Genomic DNA, 21,103 nt, shown 5'->3' with positions numbered 1-21,103 from the left:
ATGTTACATTATGTGATGGCTCCATTCAGATGCCTTTTTAATTGTTTTTGTAAACACTTGGATGCTGTCTAACAGTTTCATTATACACACAAAAACACAGTAAGCAAGAGCACTGAAATATTGTCGTAAAAGAAATCTCTCTTTTGAGAGATATTTTTATTTGGGATGTATTTGTTTTACACTTGCTGCCGCCTCTGAAATTCAGCACCACCGTGGTGGACAGCGACCATGCCGAGCTTGAGTTAAAAACACATGTAGGACTCAGTAATGAATATAAGCCTTGTTGCGCCCACACCAAGATAAGACATTTCTGAAGGATATAGACTTGTTTCCTGCAACGAGCTTGTTCATACTTGTAAAGACATTGTTTGAATCTAGAAGGTTGGTTGAATTTAATGTATACGCAGCGCGCGCCGTCTAGGGGGTGTGGTGACGCTAGCGCTGCGAACTCACGCGCGTGCTGGAGCTGAATAGTAGAGACAGTCAGAGAGACACCGAGCACCGGAGAACCGACGGCATGGCTTCGTCTCAGGGGAAGGGCGAACTCCGTAATGCGGACTGGATGTCATGTTTACCGGAAAACTTGCACAGCATTCCTCTGACTAATCTCGCCATACCGGGTAAGAGCGCTTTTACCTGCACATATGGCTGGTATGTGGGTTTTGAGAATGCATTTGATGTTGGTTTTATTTAATAGCCAGGTGCGTTTGGAGGTAATTGACCCTTTTCAAAAGTTGTTTGAGTCATTTGGTAATGCATGCATTCGGTGAGCAATAAACTCTTCATTATAACTCACATTGCAATAAAAGGCCACGCAATGAAATGGAACGGATTTTGCTTATGACATAATCTCTACTGCGTGGCTAATACGTAGTCATTCGATGGCAAACGACAGTATAATGAGGTTAAGATGTGTATCAGAAATTAAATAGGACACTTGTTGCTCGGGGCTCGAAATCCTTTTCAGCGACGCATTAAGATACACCACGTTATGTGCTACAACCACGATCTGCCAAATATAAAAATAACACACTCTCATACAGTTGCGGCATTAAAACTAGCGAAATGTTTTTTTTAACGTTATTAAACACCAAGTAACACAAGACAGTACTCTTCTTTATTGGTCTGACTCATGTTGAAACTAGTAACTTTGTATTAGCACCTATTGTATTATTGCTCCCACATGACATCGCTTATTGCTCCCTGAACTCTCTGTAAAACGCTTTGGATAAAAGCGTCTGCTAAATGTAAATTATACTTTATATTCGTGCATCCAGATTGCATGTATTCTCTATTGGAACTGTTTTTTTTTCAAACCGTGTCTGTAAATGGGTGTTGAAATAGAGTTTATAGCCCTCTGTCATTTTGAATTAAGATGTAACTCATTTATCACTTGTTGAGTGTATGGTTATGATTTCTGGTAGCCAAATGCATTCGAAATCTCCAAATGCTCTATGCTGGTGGGATGCTGTTTTATAGAAGCTTTCTTTTTTTAACCATAGCCATTTCACACATCATTTCACGCACTTTAAGGGGTTTACTCTTTTTGGTTTTGTGATGTTTTGTATACTCCAAATAATAGTAATAATGATACTAGGGCAGGGTGAAGTATCAACTGTGTAAACATGGAACAAGATAACCCAGGGTAACAGCGGCCAGCTAATCTTAAGGGACCAAAGCTAGAGGCCGTATAGAGCACCCACTCCCATTCTTGACGGATCACCAGTTCGAGTCGCACTTGGGAATGGGTTGGGGTAGGACAGGTTACACAAGGATACTGAAAACCTATAGTTTCTTTTAACTTTTACATCTGAATGGTCTAGTGATACGTTTTAGTAATGGTGGATTGGATGTTAAGGTACGCTGCTGAAAATGACAAATTGAACATCGGCAAAAACTCAGGCAATCAGCCAGTGCAGACCAGGCCTTAAGAGAGTCGGCCTCTGATTAAACCCCCTGATTAACATCTGTGTCACTGATTTCAACTATTGCCTCAGGGAGTCATTAACAGGCCAGTCACCTCCAAATCATCATGTTAACCATAAATTATAGATTCTGAATTGTGATCGTACAATAAATGCTGTGAATGCAGAATATGAATGCAAACAAAATCTAACTCATATAGGTCGAGGTCGGATTCATGGTTCTGTAGCTTGCTGTACTTCTGAGCAGCTTGGCACAGTATCATCCTTTCTCTTTTGTGTAAGTTTTCTAAAGCGTGATGTCATCAAGGCGGTGGGTGGGTGATGGAAAGTTGTAGCAGCTATTTATCAAAACACTCTAAACAAATTAAGTCCTCGCTAAAATTTCTGGGACACATCACTCCCACACAGATATCTTAAGCTGAAGGGAGCTGGTGAATTGGTATCATAATGTGAGGTTAAGATCTCGTTCTTCAGAGATGGAAATGAGATCCATGGAAATGCATGCAGTATGTCCAGGAGCTTGTGTCCTCGTGTGTAGAACAGCGTTTTTAGGTTAGACACACAAATATAATTTAGAGATCATTTAAGCTTCTCAAATCATGAAGTATAGCCAAGGATCAAGCCCTACAACAGCCTAATCGATGATCTCTCGGCTTTGTCTCATACATATTTTAATTAGTGCATTATTTGAGCTTCAGGCAATTCTCATTCTGTCATACATATATGATACTGGAGATGGTTTGTCAATTCTTTGGAACTTGCTTTATACACATCTATATTTATAGTATTTAAGTCAACACAAACTCATATTTGACCCTTTTCTTTATTAATGCATGGATTTATATTACAATGTGGCATTTTTCAAACACTGCAGTTAAAAATATGACTCTTTCACCTCCGGAAGCTTGAAGGTCAGAGATCGCCTAAGAGAATCTGGTGTACTTTTTATCATCATGAACTCCTCAGATCTCAACCAATTGCAGTATCGATATTTTCAGTATCTTGGAGGTTAGCTACATGAAACTCAAAACATTTCTTCCTCTTATTAGCAAACTCCAGGAGGCAGAAGTAACCAAGACTAAATAAAACAGACATTCTATGCTTTCCTGTATCTTCTTTTTTTACTTGTATGTACCTGTAGATACATGTAGGCCTTTGTTGTAGACATTGAAGTGTATTGATGAAAGGTACAGTTTAAATAATGTGATTATGTGTGCCTGCTAAGAATCCACTGGCAGTGCTTTTGTGTACAGCAGATGTGATCTATTGTGTTGCTTGTATTCTACTGTGCTCCGTTGGGCGGCTGGCTTGATGATAACCAAAATGTGACCTCTGCATTTAACCCATCCAGTGAGTAGTGAACATACACACCCAAAACAGTGGGCAGCTATCACCGCAGCGCCCGGGGAGCAAACGGGGGTTAGGTGCCTTGTTCAAGGGCACGTCAGTCACATCCTGCTGACCCTGAGTATCAAACCGGTGACATTCTGGTTAAAAGTCAGACTCTCTAACCACTAGGCAACAACTGGTCAAGCTCATTACCCTGTTACACTGGCCACTGACACTGAGGCAAGAGAATTGTGTCAATGCTGAAGGTGGCTGTGCTAAAGTGACAAGCACAGAATAAGCAGGGCACCAATGCTTTTATGTCACCAACTTTCTTGGAAAGTAGGTAGATGGTTGCAGCTCTTGAGACATTAATGGAGCCTCATTAGTTTTTATGGAGAACCATTATTGATATTTAAACAATGGCTGCCTTTTATCCTAAGGGGCTGTTGCCTGTAAGTCATGCAATCACCTCTTGAGTGAAACTGGTGACAGACATCCAGAAAAATCTATGTATTCTTTCTTTGAGAGAAAAGCCAAGTTATTTTGCCCTTGAAATATTTTTCATGTAGTAGTGTTTGTAGTGAAGTGTTTGATTCTACCTATTTGCTAATGACAGAATGAGCGCTTTTGGTTGATGGATTAACCGAAGCTGACATCTAGCACTTTTGTCAGGTCTAGACATTTGACCTTGAGACAAATAGCCGTGCCAGGAGAAACTCATCATCTATGCCAAGTCTTTTTTGGCACATTTCTTGCACCAGTAGCATGAAAAAGTGTAATGGATTCAATCCTGAAGGGGCGTGATTGCTCCCATCTGATTCATCATTAAATCTGTCCATCAGTTCAATTGTTTATCCATTAATCTGCACTTTAGACCCAAAAGAGAGGTTTTCCAGCCCACCGTGTCTCAATAAACAAGATAAATGGAAAAGATTAGGTTACCAGACATGAAATTGCCACCAGTGGGAAAAGGTTCTCATTCCTGTAACGATTCATTTTTTGCCTGCTCAACTGTAAGGTTGTCCCCTGTGGTTCACAGTGACATGTCAATCTATTGAAGTAGGCAGTTTCAGTCAGCCCAGGGGTTTATAGTCAACCCTTGAATAGAATTTAAAATATATTTTGCCTGTTGCGGATGCTGGATTGCTTTTCATTTGTATATTATTGTTAAGCAATACGATACAAGAGGCAATGTGAATATAAACAGCTAAAGAGTGTTTCTAGACACTCTTTAAATATTAAAGGCATAGAAATATTAAATGTATGTAGTGCTATTTGTTCACAAAATGATATACTGTATGGAAATACTGTAATAATCTGCTACACATTAAATAGAATAAAATGTATTAGACCTTTAAGTAGAAACCTGTAGAAATACAGGTGTTTGGCAATGTTCATTTATTTTATATTAAATAATGTTAACCTTAGATTTTTTACGTATAAGTAAATTAAGATTAATTTATGTACCTTAATATTAAGACTCTGCATATAAATGCTGTTTTGTACTTTGCTAGTTCTTGATAACTAATGAAGATAACTACTGTACTTTATAGTAAAGTGTTACCGTAATAATTTCACTATTCTTATACTCTTTACTTATATACTTATACTTCTAGATATTCAACACCTTATTAATTATTGTAACATAATTATGACAGTTGTAGACATGTGTGTGACTTAAAAATCTCTGGTTCGCGTGTTTCAAAAACAGAAAAAAAATGTTAATGTCTTTAATTCGCTCTAATGTTCCTACTCGCCGAGGTGAAACATGAGTCCAATAACTTGCTATCATTTTGTTAAATGGTCCATTTTCCCAGAATTGTTTTTTCCTCAAATCTACCTCATATCAGTTCAGTGTTTCTCAAGGCAGGGATCCCATAACACTCTGCATTTAAGAGATGAGCTGATTGAACGCTAAATAAATGCACTGGGACCTCTCAGAACAGAAGTTACTGAACATCCATATTGTGTTTACGTATTTAGTTTTCCTCAATCTATTCTTATTTGTGGATGTGAATTATGAAGCAATAGTAGTGTAGCTATAATAGCCTTTTAAAACACCCTAAAGGCAAGGGTTGCCATCAATGAATTACATTTATTGAAAGAGAATGTTTCATAACACTTCACAGGTTTGTAGATGTTTCCTTATATGAGACCAAACGAGAATGAGGAAACGTGTTGAAATATGAATATATTGAGCTGTACAATTGAACAAAACACTTAGATTAAGCATTTGACAGTCTTAGCAGTTAGCACAGTAACCAAGCCTGTGTTTAGACACAGTCATTCATTCTTTCGTTCATTCCTTTTCCCTTCAAACTGACCAGTATCTCCATTAGCTGGAGCTCTATGGTTTGTGAAAAGCATCCTGTAATGTTCCCATGATTTAGAATAGTTTGGTTGTGGTGCCGATTGCTGAGATGCAGACAGCTGTTTGCCTAATGGCCCTTTCCCATGGTGAATGTTGATAGCTACAGTTCTGCCTTCGTGTGGAGGACGCATCGTTTATTCATCAAAAATTACATTCGGCGAGTCTCTATGATACGCACTGTTTATAGGCTGCTTACTGCTTTCATTTCATGAGATTAGCAATGCAGAAATAGGTTGTAGTTGTTTGTGATTTGTAAGATCAAACATTGCACCTGGCTTTGCTCTGTATTCACATTGAAAGCGTGCTTGTGAACTCGTGCTATTGTACCACAGGCCATGGCAACAGTTTTCCCCGGCAGGTTATCTTATCGTGTGGTTTAAATTCAACGGTTTGCAAATGCATTATACTGTTTAGCCTTGAATGACTAGTTGACCCAAAGATGAAAATGTTGGGACGGTGAGCACATGATCACAGAATTTTCATTTTTGGGTGAACTATCCCTTTAACTGTGAAGTCAGCCATTCTATTACACAGTGTATTTAAGTTCCTATTGTGTGACAAAATGATCACATGAAGGCTGTTCAAATTGTCAGGCAATATTACATTTTTATAAGTCATTTTATAAGTCATTTTTTATTTTTATATTAGCGGAGGACTATATTTGTTGTAATGGAAACGCAATAGCTATTGATAAAACAACAAACCGCGTCCACAAGACCTTAATCGTCGCCTTTACTCTGTAGTTAAGTGAATGTCATCAATGTTATTTCACAGACCACTAGGTCTAATTCATCTAGTTGCATTTATATTTGAGATACAATTCAGTTTCCTTTCTTGGGACGATAACACATCGTCATTATTGTGCTGTGTTTCAAAAAACATACTAACTCAGAAACCTTCTCATCCAGGTTCCCATGACTCCTTCAGTTTCTACATCGATGAGGCCTCACCCGTAGGGCCTGAGCAGCCTGAGACGGTGCAGAACTTTGTGTCTGTGTTTGGCACTGTCGCCAAGAAGCTGATGAGAAAATGGTTGGCTACCCAGACCATGAACTTCAACACCCAGTTGGAAGCAGGCATCCGCTTCTTTGACCTCCGTATATCCACCAAACCAAGGGACCCCGACAACGAGCTCTACTTTGCACACGGCCTGTTCAGCGCCACTGTGCGCGAAGGCCTCGAGCAGATCAGCACCTTCCTGGCCTCGCACGCTCGCGAAGTGGTGTTCCTGGACTTCAACCACTTCTACGGAGTACAGAACCTCCACCACGAGAAGCTGGTCCAGATGTTGCGCACAGTCTTCGGGGACCGGCTCTGCCCGGTGGTGTTTGCTCAAGAGGTAAGCCTAAAGTACCTCTGGGAGAAGGAGTATCAGGTGCTGGTCTTCTATCACAATCCCATGGCTCTGGAGGTTCCTTTCCTGTGGCCGGGTCAGATGATGCCGTCCCCTTGGGCCAATACCACAGATCCTGAGAAGCTCATTCAGTTCCTCCAAGCCTCAGTGAAGGATCGGAGACGTAAGGGAACCTTTTTTGTGTCTCAGGTGGTTCTCACACCTAAAGCGAGTACCGTCATGAAGGGAGTGACCAGCGGACTGAGGGAGACCATCACAGAGAGGTGGGCACCAGGGTTGTTATTAGGGGTGTCACAATATAAAATCAAAATAAACCTTAATGTTCAAAACCATGATAATCAATATTGTGCTTATGTGCACAATTGATCATTTCGTTGTTTTGCTCTAAAATACATAATAGTTAGAAACTCTGCCTCTTTAGACTGGCATTTTGAGTATGATTCAATCGCCAAAAAAATAAATAAATAAATAAACAAAAGTAAAGATGAATTTGAGTGATTATTTATTAATTTAATAATTTTTTCAGTCAAATTAATAGTGTAGTTAAAACCTCATATTGTGACATTCCTAGTCTTTTTAGTTGGAAAATGTTTTTTGATGGATTTTTATAATGAACATTTACAATGAACACAACCATTTAGTTTTAGTTAGTTTTACTTGCTTTTAAACAGGTTATATTTAATTTGTATCTTTAAAAAAGTTTGAGTCTATTTATGTATTACTATGACTTCAGTGTTATTCAATAATAACGCAAATCTTTCAGTTTGCCTTTCACAACACATTTTTATTAGACAATGCAACAAGCAAACTGATTTTTTTACGTTTTAATCAGATTATAACTTCTTTTGTAAATGGTTGATTCAATACTTATCTTCTTGTAATTGGGTCGTTTTCAATCAAATATTGTGTAATAACATTACAACACCCATCTGAAAACTATTACAAAAGCATATCAGTGATTTTCTTCTTTGCAAAAACAGCACCAGGAAGATAGTTTACGGTCGCAATATAATCTCATTACAGTTATTAGCCGTTGCTCAGAGTCTGTTGGCCTTAACTGATCAGGATTTGTCAGGCTTGGTTAGAAACATGAATCTCTTGGCAGAAGGCACATTTTAAAATGGCACTGGATGTCAAAAGTACATATTCGCCATATAAGTTCTAAAGTGAACCAATATTGTGCTCATTCAAATGACTGAGAGGGTTTCTATTCCCTTGTGGAATACATTAAACAGGAATATTTTGGGGAATGAGGATATTGAGTACCCATCAGAGCACAAGGCAAAGAGCCGCAACCGTGTATGTCCAAATTCGCATTATTTATGGCTCAACAAAATATATTTATACAAGGATTCATAAGGACAGCGGCGGTTTGACAATGACAATATTATCATATTGTGACCCAGATATCGATATAATATCATAATGGCAGGTCCCTGTGGATTCCCTCCCCCACACTGCACAAACTCTCTTTGTAGATCTGTTTGATTGTTATTGTTTGTGCAAAAAGAAAGTGCACTTTGATTAAGCAATTGTATCAAGAACAAAGCAAATGACATAGTTTGGTGGAGTATGTCAGATATTTTGGCATCGGTTGTGCTGATAGAGAATAGGGACACAAAAATAAATGACAGGACCTCTACCTCACTACAATCTGAATGATGCGATGCACTATAGTTGATTCAGACTGCCAGCCATAGCCTCACCTCAGACTGAGCTTCAGAGACATAACCCATGACAAGTGACCCCACAACGAAATTCGGAAGATCTATACACCCACCCAAAATGTATGGAAAACAAATCCCCTTTAAATTGAAGCTGTATGTGTTCTCAGGGCTCTTCCTGGCATGATGCAGTGGATCCGCTTGCAGCGACCTGGAGAAAGCGGAGTAAACATCATCACGGCCGACTTTGTGGAGCTGGGAGAATTTATCAGCGCCGTCATCACCCTCAACTACTACCTGGATGATGAAGAAGAGAACGCCACCTGAACGTTGGAATTTCCCATATAGCTTGTGGTATCAATTACACTTGCTCTTTTACTGTTGGCCTTGTTATGATTTGATTTAATTCATTTTTCAAAACAAGCTCTGTTCGTCTCTGACAGTTTAGGGCTGTTAAACCTGTGAGGATGAGGGTAGAGCGCAGACAGGTGGTCGGGTGGAATCATTTGAGGCTTTGTCTGAGGATAAATCAATCAGTGATTTCACTTCTTTCTGGGCAAAAAGATGGCTGGCTTTTTCCCATGTTTCTCTGCTTCCCATCTGTTGCACCGATTTACATGCTTAAATCCTACATTTCTGACTTCTGTTTCTGATCGAGTAACAATAACCCACTATGGGAAATAAATATAGTTTGTACAGTGAATGTGACAATATAGTAGATTTATTTCTAGTGGTAACAGTAACTAGTATGATTGTCACGTTGTAAATACTTGTAAACCTGTTGAATTGTTTCTCGGCTTACTATTTGTCATACATTAGAAGTTGAGGTTTCCTTTAGGGCCTCGGTCTGTTCTTACGATGTTGAAGACGTGAACTATTAGATGTTTGTATTCACAACCAAAAATTGCAAATGTATGTTAATAAAGGTTTTGCCATCATTAATAAATAGGTTAGGCTTTGTATCAACATTTTTGCAGTATTGTCCACGATCCTGCAACAAGTCTTTTTGTATCCGTGAAGAAAATACATATTTGTTTGCGTGTGACTGAAGACTGTTAAAAAGCAGACATTTAAATTTGCTGACCAATCCAAATGCAGTACAGAAAAAAAACAGTAGTTGTCTTTTAGTGTGGTGAAATATCCATATGAAGGGATTGTTTACCCAAAAAATATAATTCATCACCCTGTATGACTTTCTTTCTGCTGCAGAACACAAAAGAAGATATTTTGAAGAATGTTGGTAACCAACCAATGGTGGTATCCATTGATTTGTATTGGTGACTGGCCATTGTTCGGTTACCAACATTCTTCAAAATAGCTTCTTTTGTGTTCTGAAGAAGAAAATCATACAGGTTCATTTAAATTAGTAAATTGTCAGAATAAAAATGTTGGGGTTAACTATCCCTTTAATAGTTCACAATTGGCATTTTAATATAATTTACTGTTATTTAATAGTAATGCTATTTATTCAGATTAGGCTAACTAAATGGTTAAATGGGCATGCAAATATTTTAATTACCCAGATTAATTAAATTAATTAAATTAGTTCGGTATGACATCATTAAACAAAGTGACTAGTTCACCTACGGTAGACTCCAGGCTAAAATGTTTAATATGCATTGCAAATAACTAGAGCTCAAGAAAACATGGTCACCTGAACATTAAGTGTAGCTCAGAGATTTGTGGGATCATTTATTCATTAAAGTGTTTGACACATGTTGATTTATATGACAATCCCACACAATCCCACAGGCAATCTCCAGCATGGACCTAAGTATAAATGCATTAATCATGCATCTTGCAAATATGGATATGGATGAAAATATGGATGTTCAGTATGAAACTGCATGTAGTTGTCAAGGTCGATGAGCTGTATGTCTAGCATTCCATGACAAATCTGGTGTACAATAAATGTAAATACTGCATATACAGTATACTACATAGTGTCTTTCTTTCACTAAATAGCATGAATCGTGTACCTTCAGTATTTTAATCGTATGATTTTATTGACGGTTCTGTTGCAATGCAGATGAGAAACTAATCTGAATTAATAACAATAGAAAATGTAACATTTGCAGAATTATGTGGTTTGCCAATTCTGTCTCATTCTGAAGCAGGGAGTAGAGTCCATGGCCTCATTGCATGCTTTCTCAATTACAGCTATTCATTGCTGGCAGAGGTCCGCTCAGCTTGTTTTGACAATGGCACTACGCAGCTGTGAAAAACTCTCTTTCATTTATTCTCTGCACATCATACTGACGTGTCATTATGAAACGTTTAAGTAGAAGTTCGGCTGTGTATTTTTTAAGCTGCAAAAGTGTGTTGTTTTTCTCAAAGTGTTACGCCTCTCGCTTTTTGCTGTTTAGCGGTGTCACAGCCAATACGTGAGCCTTTGAAAAGCAAATGGCCTTGAGTGAAGGTGACTCAAAATGCATTTTTAAATGTCATGCTAAGTCATACGGTATAGAAGAGAGAGGAACATAAATCTGTTGTGAGTGGTATTCATGATTGAATCATTCGTCAGGAGTGGACATTGTCTGGCTGGCTCGCTCTTCTGCCAACAGAATCTTTTCTGTGCTGTACATGACAGTTGCCAGCAGTGTCTATAAAAATGCTAATCAGAAATGTGCCAAATAAGGGTGGGCACAAACCTCAGATTTTCCCACAAGCAGCGTGCTAGCACTTTTTAAAAGCCTTACTAAAGCAAGATACGAGTTTCCCTAATGCGAGCACGCTTTCAGACAGACAGCTGAACAATATTAGTCAGTTAGCGCATCTCAGTTTGACAGCATCCATTTACAATTCATAACGAGTCGGCAGCTGAATAAATTATTGAGTATCGAAAATGTCAATGTGGCTAACATTTTCAAAAAAATAAAATTGGTTTTTGCATCATTTCAAGGCATAAAGACTTACTCATGCATATCTGATTCAAATATTATGTTTATGTTGAACATAGAAAAATGAAGAGACCATTCCAAACATTCATTTAATCAGTATTTTTAGATTTGTTGAGGCAATTCCAGTCATGTGTATGTTAAATTTTAACAAAATCAAACCTCGGGAGTGACAGAGTCATCCAACAGCAATGTGAAAGACTGACAGCATGACAACACATATAATAAATCGAGGTATTCACATATAATGAATGTTTTTTTAACTTTCCCTAAATACATGTACAAATATTATTGTTGTATTGCTTAAAAGTGAATATGCTTGTTTTCTTTGCAGATCTGAAAAAATACAGAGCATATTTTCTGTTATTTTGACCTGTTTCACCAGTTCTTCATTTTTAGGAACGAACATAATGAGCCAAAACTTTCATTTTACCCTAAACACATACCAATAAATAGCATCGAAATTAATGTTGAAATGGCCTCTTGATTTTTTTCCACAGCTATTTATCGTTTATGTGCTTTCCGAAACCTCCTATGTTCAAATTTGACAAGAACTTTTAAATATCTGCAAAACGCAGAGACGAACATGAAGGCTGACAAATGAAAATGATTCATCACAAAATTACTGAATATGGAGGTACAAGGTTTCAGACGAAAAGCAGCGATACATGCTATGCTGAATCTGTTAAGTTTTTCCTGTGTAATGTTAATATGCTGTGATCCGAAAGTCTAAGGGCACATTGAAAATATGTTCCCATAAAGAACCAAATGGTATGTATGACCTCTGGGTGAATTTATTGATTCATGGAAAAAAGGTTCTACCTAATGACAGCTTTAAATGCATTGGAAATATTACAGTTTTAAGGTCTAGTTTTCTTAATCTCACTTCCCTTTAGTTTGCCAAGCCATCCCCTTTTTATACTATAAGGGGATTTACATTACATAAAACATTTTGTGACAATAAATGTGTTCTCAATACACATGAAGATACATACACTTATAGTACAAACTCTGTGATGTGAGTGGCCATGTGAAGCGGAAGCAGAAAGCGAGCAGTTTAATCCCCATGACCCAAAGACAATAAGATTTAATAAGGGTGAGGGGGAAGTGACCCTTCGAGTATATAACATCTCAATAAGTTTAAGTGACTGCATATAGTTTATTAATTTACACATTTGCAGATGGGAATATATATATACATATGTATGTCGTTGTTTACTCCCTCTCTTGTGTCCCTTTTATTGAATATGAATATTGACCAATGTAAAGTTTTTTATTTTGCAGGGTCAGAGTCTTTCTTTTCCCCAGTCAGATCTACCTTGTTGCATTCAGATGATGTTGAATACACAAATCATGAGGATGCTTTTTGTGCTAAAATTCAACTGGAAAAATAACGTTTGACAGTGATTTGGAAAGACATTTGAATAAATTATAATTCTTCATAAAGAATTTTCTCTTCAAAACTCAATGACAGAAGAGAAATTGGAGCTTTGTCTCCATCAAGTGTTTATTATGTATATCTCTACAGGGTGGACGTCTTGGTCTCTTTAGATGCTAAACTGCTCGAATCTGTCTTACGCAAATATACACAAATATCTAACCGTGTAATTCTCAGCAATGTTCCAGAAATGGACTCCATAGTCATTAGAAAGATTGATGTTCTCCAGGCCCCTCTCACATTCCTGTGGCATGAGGAATGCGTTATTGCAGACATTCTTTGGCAGAGAAAGGAACATTTCCCGCTCGTGTTTTCTTTGGTCAGATAAGAAATGGACAGAGGGTGTTCCCATAACATTTTGTTACAGTTGCACACAGTAAAGAAAAGCAGTTTAGGAGTGGATATCTGCATGTTTCTTCACAATGGTAAGCAAACTAAGATCATTTCTAAAATCTAAACAAACGCACTGTATTGCAGACACATTGGAAAATCCAACGACATTAATTTAATGGACCATTAAAAATGTTTTTAATTATTTTACAAGCCTGATACAGAAACTGATACGTTTCTTAACATGCAAACATTCAACTTTGGTATAACTGTAAACCTGACTGCAATATTAATCAAATTAATTTCTAAGGAATATTTGTGTTTAGCAGAATCATTGTCTTTCCAAAACCAAACTTTTTGAACAGCTCAGACCTTCTACGTTTCTTATTTGATATTCTACTTCAACGTTAACAATGACAGTGTTTAATTTTTTGGTGAACTGTCTCTTTTACTGTGTTCTCAGCGTGTGCTTGTGCATGGAGTTGCACTTCTGCTCTCTCTGTTGTCTTCAGCAGCTCTTAAACAGTAAGCAATTGAAAACATGTTTTATTATCAGACAGTTATGTAGACTTTACAATAAGGTTCTATCAACGATGATATCGTTTTTCACCATTTATTGATCTTGTTAGTTAGTGTTAATGTTTGTTCATTGCATTAACTCATGTGAACAGCGACAGCGTTTAATTTGAAAAATGGATCAGTGAATGCTGACAATAATATGAACTAAGATTGATAACTGCTGCTAAATATTGCTCATGTTAATTCATTTGAACTAATGCGTTAAACAACCTTATTGTACTTGACAGTTCTTTTATTTCCCATTTTAAGCAAAAAATACACATTTGCTGTATTTTATTTTACTAAGTAAATGAAACGCAATTTAATGTATCATCAACATTGACACAACAAAGTGGTTCCTTTTTATAAATCATATTGCTCACTCCTCCTGAATCAGCGATGCGTTAGTGAGGAACTCTCGATCTGTGCCTGAACCCGTGAACTGCCAGTGGGGATCATATGGCAGCTGGTCAGCCTGTGATGGCTGCTCTAAGACACAAGTGAGATAATTTTTTTCCCAGATTGATATAAACAGGTACCACAGTTGCTTAAAGTTATTTTGCATGTTCTTCCTTATTACACTGATTTTTTTCTGTGGGCCTTACAGACGCAGGTTCGATCCATTGCAGTCTATCCTCAGTTTGGTGGCAACTCCTGCTCTGGAGGCTCAGTCCGCACACAGCCGTGTTCCTCGGCTCACGTCTGCCCCCTACAAGAGGGCTGTGGAGGAAGATTTCGCTGTCAATCTGGTTTGTGGTGAAATGTTTTTTTGCCTGTTTGAATTTGCAAGACTCAATGTGACCCCGGACAACAAAACCAGTCTTATGGGTCAATGTTTCTAAATTGAGATTTTGGGAATGAAAGAAAAATTTATAATTTTGACCCACACCAATCTATTGGCTTTTACTAAAAATGTTCCTGTGCTACTCAAGACTGGTTTTGTGATCCAGGGTCACAAATAGTTTTTTTTCAATTGTTCCTGTCTTTCAAGTTCCCTGATTTTGTTTGAAGGAAAATGCATCAGCCAGTCGCTAGTATGTAATGGAGATCAGGACTGTGAAGAAGATGGTTTGGATGAGCGACAGAAATGTAACAGTATGAGCATTTGTGCCCTGCAGCAGCCTCCACCGCATGTAGAGAAAACTGGTCTGGGGTAATTATTTAAAACGTACCATATGTACTCTTTTCCAAAAAAATAACCTATACATCTACTGTATACAGACACATTCGGATTTTCCATAAATAATTTATACAGTACAAACTATTCTATCCCCTAGCCCTCACCCTACCCTAAACCTTTCTGCATCACACGCACACATAAGACTTGCCATGTTCATGAAAGCATGTGGCACTTCAAATTAAGTGTGTTTGCACCACAGGTTTGATGCAGTGAGCAGACAGCCGAGAGGACCCGTTATCAACACTAAAAGCTTCGGTGGTTTGTGTAGAAAGACCTTCAGTGGAGACCACTCGCAAATGTTCAGAATTCCTCAAAGTGCTCTCAGATACACCTTCCAGGCAGGTGGACTTTACTGTAACAGTTTAGGAAATAAAAATAAAGATGATAATAGACATAACTCCATAAAATAAATCTAGAATTTATTGATCCATTTTATATGGAAATATATGGAAATGTTATGGAAATATATGTTTAAATATGCATGTATGTATGCTTGATAACTACATTAACTATATTTATGCTCGCTACTTACTCAACCAGATTAATAAAATATGTTAAATATAAACAATTTGTCTTAAGGACCATCAAATTGGCTTTCACAAGTCATTGTGCAACTTAAAGTTGATGCAACTTAAAAAAATAAGCAGACATATCTTAAACAATGTTTAAATAATGTAAAGACATTTAAAAATTGTATATCATATTGAAATGACTTGTCAACTTGATTGTACTTACAAACTTAAAGGGATAGTTCACCCAAATTGTTTTTACATTTTTAAGGGGAACTCTCCCTTCAAGGCAGCCAAACAAATTAACAGTAGCCTGAAAGTTGTTTATGCAGCTTCATCAGCTGTCTAGCAGGACCAAACCACCATCTGAGCAGCACCTAAACAGCATAAATCAGCATGGACTGGTTTAAATTCATCTCTACAGAAGTCTACAGCCTATCGTTATGTAATGTTTAATTTGTTGTTGTCTTTTTTTTGCCAGGTGACAGCACAAAATGAATATTCAGATGAAACTTTTCAAAGCTCTTGGCACTACCTTAATCACGTTGAACATCATAGTAGGACAACAGGCACAGATTATGGGCACGACGATTTCACCTTCCATGATGAAATGCTACAAACAAAGGTTTGATCTTGTCTCAGATATAATTTATCTGATGATTTTCTAGAACCCAATTCTTGAACGTGCCCTTTCTTCTAAGAAACAAACTTTGTTTGTTTAACCCTTCAGTCTGAAAAACTGATCACCGTTAAGAGTGATGTGGAGGTTGGCCAATTCCAGAATCAGTCTCCGGAATATCTTTCCCTTTCAGAGGAATTCTGGAAGGCTTTGCTTTCTCTGCCGGTCGTGTACAATTACGCTGCCTACCATAATGTGCTGGAGAGATTTGGGACACATTACATTTCAGAGGGCACACTTGGAGCGCATTTAAGAGTATTTCTTGCAATGAGTGAAGATATGATCAACCAGCTGAGTATGTGACTTCTGTGGCATGTGTTTATTATAATGCCATACTGTATAATACGTGTCACTGATGAGCAGTTTTTACTCAAAATCTTTGAACTGTCCTGTTCTGTCTGTTTTTTCAATGTAGAATCGGTGGCAAGAAACTATGAACATTGCGTTGTAACAAAGCATTCGGTAATGTTTTTATTCCGATGGACAACTAAGCGTTGTGTCGCAGATCAATATAAAAGAAATGATGGCTTTTGTAAGTCAACAAAAACAATATAATATTTATGTATGTATTTATTGTTCAGACCTTTACTAAAGTCTAAAATGTCTTTCAAACAGACAGAAAGATGTCAAAAAGTGTGACAAGCATAGATATCATTGGTGGAGATTCTGGACATATCGGAAAACTGGAGAAAATTACAGAAAGTACACCAGAGGAGAATGGCAGGGCTTTCTCCCAGTGGGCTGGATCGGTGAAGGAAAAACCAGAAGTCATCCAACGGAAGGTTAGATTAAATACCTCAGTACTCATGTAAACTTTGCAAATCATAATCATAACGTAGTGTAAGCTTTTTTAACTATAGTGCTCTTGAACTGAATTCAATTTATAAGACTATATCAGCATAAACTAATCTAGCACATTAATTTTTTTTCCGTACTGTGTTTATTTTGTCTTATGAGCAGCTTAGGCCTCTGAATGAGCTGGTGAAAGAGGTGCCATGTGCAGGAGTGAAAAAGTATTACTTAAAGCGTGCCATTGAGACATACCTCAATGAGAAACACCCGTGCCACTGCAGAGAATGCCAGAACAACGGGCTGCGGGTGATTCTAAAAGACGTCTGTAAGTGTGTGTGCAAGCCGGGCACAGAAGGCAATGCCTGCGAGAGAGGGGCACCACTAGATGAACAGCCAGGTAAGACAAACTATTACTTTTTTATAGGGCTGTAAATGATTAATACAATTTTCAAAGATTTATACTTTTGTTTAGAATAAAAGTTTGTTTATATAATATATATCTGTGTACTTGCGTCTTGTCTTGTGTAATGCTTGGTAAATATTAATAAATACATGTAAATATTTCCTAATTATGTACCAAATTAATATGAAGAGTTGACAGACATATATTCTATACTGTAAACACAAACTCTAGATGCGATCTACTTCGATTAATCATTTGACAACCCTACTTCTATAATATTGTTATTTTTTTGTATAATCTTGTTACTAAATATGACTGTAAAATATCATGACCTCTGAATATGTCTCTATACAATGCTTTTGTAGTGTAACTGACAGAGCACTGTGTTAGCAACACACATGGATCCGTCCCCAGGGAACACATACTGATAACAAATGTATAGATGGAATGCAGTGCAAGTCATTCATAAACGCATAGACTTAAAAGTATATAATGTTAATCTGCAATATTCATTACGATATTGGATATTGTCCGGAAAATAATTGGACATAATGTTTAAATCTTATTTTATCTCCTGACAGAAAAGTCCAAATATATCAAGTTGTATCTGTCATTTTTTAACCCATCAAGTGTGATTTCGTTATATGCTTGTGCGTGAAAAGTGTACTTAAATGAAGTTAAATTTGTATCGTAGGAGTGATCAATGGAGACTGGGCTTGTTGGTCATCATGGAGCAGCTGCAGGGAACGTCAGAAAAGCCGGACCCGCTCCTGCAGTCGACCCGCCCCTCGAGGGGGTAAGGACTGTATCGGCCAAGCTCAGGAGACTGCGGCTTGTGAGGATGTGGAGGAACTGGATTACATACGGTGAGAAGGTCACCTCCAGGTTGAACAGCATAAATAAGCTCAATCTGCCCAGAAAACATGTTTGTGCAACAACACTGCCACTGTGTGGGAAATGTGGGCGATTTATTGGTGTCAACCTGTTGATTTTCAGCACAATGGAGCCTCACTGCTTTGATGAGTCGTTGACACCCAAGGAAAGTTGTAAAACGCCCCCTGCCCTTGCCAATGGGTTTGTGCTGGTAAATTATGCTTGCATACAATATTTTCCATTCAAATGTGATGTTTGTTATGTGTCATTGTAATGCTACTGTCATCCTACAATTCCAGTACCCCAAAGATGAATATCCAGTGGGCAGTAAGATCGAATACATTTGCATTGATGGCTATAACTTGATTGGCGACGCCATCGCAGAATGTCAAGAAAATCTCAAATGGCAGCGACATTCAATCGAGTGCAAGAGTAAGACATTTTTTTTTGTTCTTGTTTTGGATGAGATCAGAAGTGAGAGGTTGGACTGTCATGTTAGGTGTTTCATAAAAACGTCAGTTTTTGTTTTATGCTGACAGGAACAGCATGTGATCCACCTAAGCTTTCTCAAGATGTCACAGGAAGTTTATCGAAGCTAAACTATAAAATCGGTGAGTCCATCACACTGTCATGCCCAGATGGGAAGGAAATTGAAGGTCCACATGAGATTCGGTGCAACGCTGGCCTTACCTGGTACCCTATACCCAAAAACACCAGGTGCCTCACAGGTACCAAACTAAACTACAAGCTTTTGTGAACTCAATTATATTAGTAAGAGACAATTCTTACTAGGTGATTTTACAGTTTTGTTTTCTAAAAAAAATATATCCGAGCATAAGAATATAATTATTTGACCTAGTGTCTGTGAAGCCGACCTCTGAAACAACCAAATGCCAGCCATGGGAGAACTTATCGAAGGACAAATGTGTTTGCAAAATACCCCATGAGTGCAAGTATGATCCATAACCAGACTCCACATTCACAAAAAAAGACGAACCATTTTAAAACTGTACTTTACATTACTATACCCTGTTAGAATTATATATATTTATATGCAAATACATATACTGCAGTTTACACTGCAAAAACAAAATAATTTTTTTGAATTTTAAGCTTGTTTTGCATTTTCATCAGAAGCAAAATGACTTAAATGAGCAATTCACCTTCTAAATAAAAATTCTGTAATTATTTACATGCCCTCTTGTGCTTTCAGACCTTTCTTTCTTCTGCAGAACACAATGGAAGATATTTGGAAGAGTGTTAGTAACAGAATCTGTTGACTTGCATTGGTTTCGCTTCAATACAATGCAGGTCAAAGGAAAAGAATGGTTTTTGGTTACCTAAATTCTTTTTTAAATATCTTCTTTTGTGTTTCGCAGAAGAAAGAAAATCACACAAAGGGTAAGTTAATGACGACAGAATTTTCATTTAGAAGGTGAAATACTCTCTATAGTGTTGTTTTCTGAAAAATTTAAAAATATATACATTTTATGCCAAATATTTGCCAATTGGGTTGAGTTGAATTGAGTTTTACCCCTTGACTAAGTTACTCACAATTTAAGTGTATTTTTCTTAGTTTTTTCCCTGCATTCTTCCTTATTTTAGGCACAAACTTAATGAAAATACACTTAACATCTATTTTCTAAGATTTCGCAATTTTTTTTATTTATTCAGATCTTCTTTGGATGTATGTTCCACAAATGTCAAGCGTGGTCAGACACAGATATTGAGTGTATGTAAAGTACAGGCTATGCGCTGTCTGGGACAACAGTTCAATCTTACGGAAGACAGCGCCTGCCAGTGGCCAAATCGCTCATCCGACTGCCCACACTGCACGCTCTGGGAAAATTGTGATGGTGAATGATTTTTACGGCAACCATTATTTTTAACATTGTCTTTAGTTCATATCCAAGAATGTAACGCTGTTACAACTGTGTGGTTTTAGAGCAAACCAACACCTGTCGCTGTAAGACGAGTGAGGAATGCTCAACCCTGGGTCCCTGGATCCGCGTGTGTGCGCAGCTGCAGGGAGCATCTGCTCCCGTGACCATGACAGAATGTGAGGCGGGAGTGAGAAAGTGCAGAGAAGAGACTGTCCGCGTTGTCAGTCTTCAACCGTGTCAATCATGAGTCTCAATCATACTCTTTCACTTGTAGTATTCTATCACATAAGCACGATTTGTTTGTGGCAAATAACTATGAAATTGTTTGCTTTTTAGAAAGTTTCATGAATAATTAATTGCAAAATGGAAGTTATGCCAGCATTTACCTAAAGTACAAAATGTAAACCCACACGACTTTCTTCTGTGAAATAGAAAAGAGTTGTGAAGAACTGCTCTCTGTTTAAAAAACTCTCTGTGTCCTAATAAAAATAATTTGGGGGTGAACTGTTTCCTTTGAGGCTTGGTGAGTCATTAATTTACTTCCATTTACTTACTACTACATTACTGCAATGATGTACACAAACCAACCGTGCTGTTCATTTCTGCAGACTTATTTTGCCTACGACTGGACGCTGAACAAAGTCGTATTCATCCAGCTCTACACTCCCTGCCAAACTCCTGACAGCCTGTCCAGTTTCAGCATTACGGCCAAACGATTAAGCTGAAAACCATGTCTGTCCTCGTGAACGATTTTTTTACAAACTCAAATGCAGCTTCACCATTGTTGTGAGAAAGTAAAGGGCAGGAACCGCTGCCAGGTGCAAATTTCGCAGGCGTCCTATTAATGTGCAAACATATCCAATTACCCACAGCTGACTGAGATCCGATGTTTAATCTGAGGCTGTCTCTGCTCTTTTA

The 21,103-nt window shown here is 37.8% G+C and overlaps 2 protein-coding genes across 2 annotated transcripts; both read left to right on the top strand.

Moving 5' to 3' along the window:
* Positions 1 to 426: 426 nt before the first annotated feature.
* plcxd3 (phosphatidylinositol-specific phospholipase C, X domain containing 3) lies at positions 427 to 10,575 on the top strand. The gene is made up of 3 exons (XM_079468383.1): positions 427 to 620; positions 6,534 to 7,242; positions 8,814 to 10,575. The coding sequence occupies exons 1-3, from the start codon at positions 518 to 520 to the stop codon at positions 8,968 to 8,970; spliced, it is 969 nt and encodes a 322-aa protein (XP_079324509.1). The 5' UTR covers positions 427 to 517; the 3' UTR covers positions 8,971 to 10,575.
* Positions 10,576 to 13,243: 2,668 nt separating this feature from the next.
* On the top strand, positions 13,244 to 20,689 carry c7a (complement component 7a). Its single transcript, XM_079467027.1, has 18 exons — positions 13,244 to 13,403; positions 13,772 to 13,833; positions 14,264 to 14,366; positions 14,474 to 14,615; positions 14,878 to 15,019; positions 15,246 to 15,384; positions 16,037 to 16,180; positions 16,286 to 16,529; positions 16,650 to 16,766; positions 16,850 to 17,016; positions 17,195 to 17,423; positions 18,124 to 18,295; positions 18,426 to 18,513; positions 18,602 to 18,734; positions 18,842 to 19,030; positions 19,162 to 19,255; positions 19,977 to 20,158; positions 20,248 to 20,689. Exons 1-18 carry the CDS (start codon positions 13,401 to 13,403, stop codon positions 20,430 to 20,432), a joined length of 2,535 nt encoding a protein of 844 aa, XP_079323153.1. The 5' UTR covers positions 13,244 to 13,400; the 3' UTR covers positions 20,433 to 20,689.
* The last annotated feature ends 414 nt before the right edge of the window (positions 20,690 to 21,103 follow it).

Source organism: Barbatula barbatula, assembly GCF_947034865.1.
Source record: "Barbatula barbatula genome assembly, chromosome: 11".
In the NCBI taxonomy this organism is placed as follows: Eukaryota; Metazoa; Chordata; class Actinopteri; order Cypriniformes; family Nemacheilidae; genus Barbatula; species Barbatula barbatula.
Note: the sequence above shows the minus strand (reverse complement) of the source record. Positions and strands in the feature narration are given on the sequence as shown.

Bases quoted from the DNA above. Each gene is read 5' to 3' on its own strand.
- plcxd3 (XM_079468383.1), top strand. From the start codon at position 518: ATGGCTTCGTCTCAGGGGAAGGGCGAACTCCGTAATGCGGACTGGATG. The intron at 621-6,533 runs GTAAGAGCGCTT...CTTCTCATCCAG, and splicing joins GACTAATCTCGCCATACCGG to GTTCCCATGACTCCTTCAGT. The intron at 7,243-8,813 runs GTGGGCACCAGG...ATGTGTTCTCAG, and splicing joins AGGGAGACCATCACAGAGAG to GGCTCTTCCTGGCATGATGC.
- c7a (XM_079467027.1), top strand. The intron at 13,834-14,263 runs GTAAGCAATTGA...CTCCTGAATCAG, and splicing joins TCTTCAGCAGCTCTTAAACA to CGATGCGTTAGTGAGGAACT. The intron at 16,767-16,849 runs GTAAGTCAACAA...TCTTTCAAACAG, and splicing joins TAAAAGAAATGATGGCTTTT to ACAGAAAGATGTCAAAAAGT.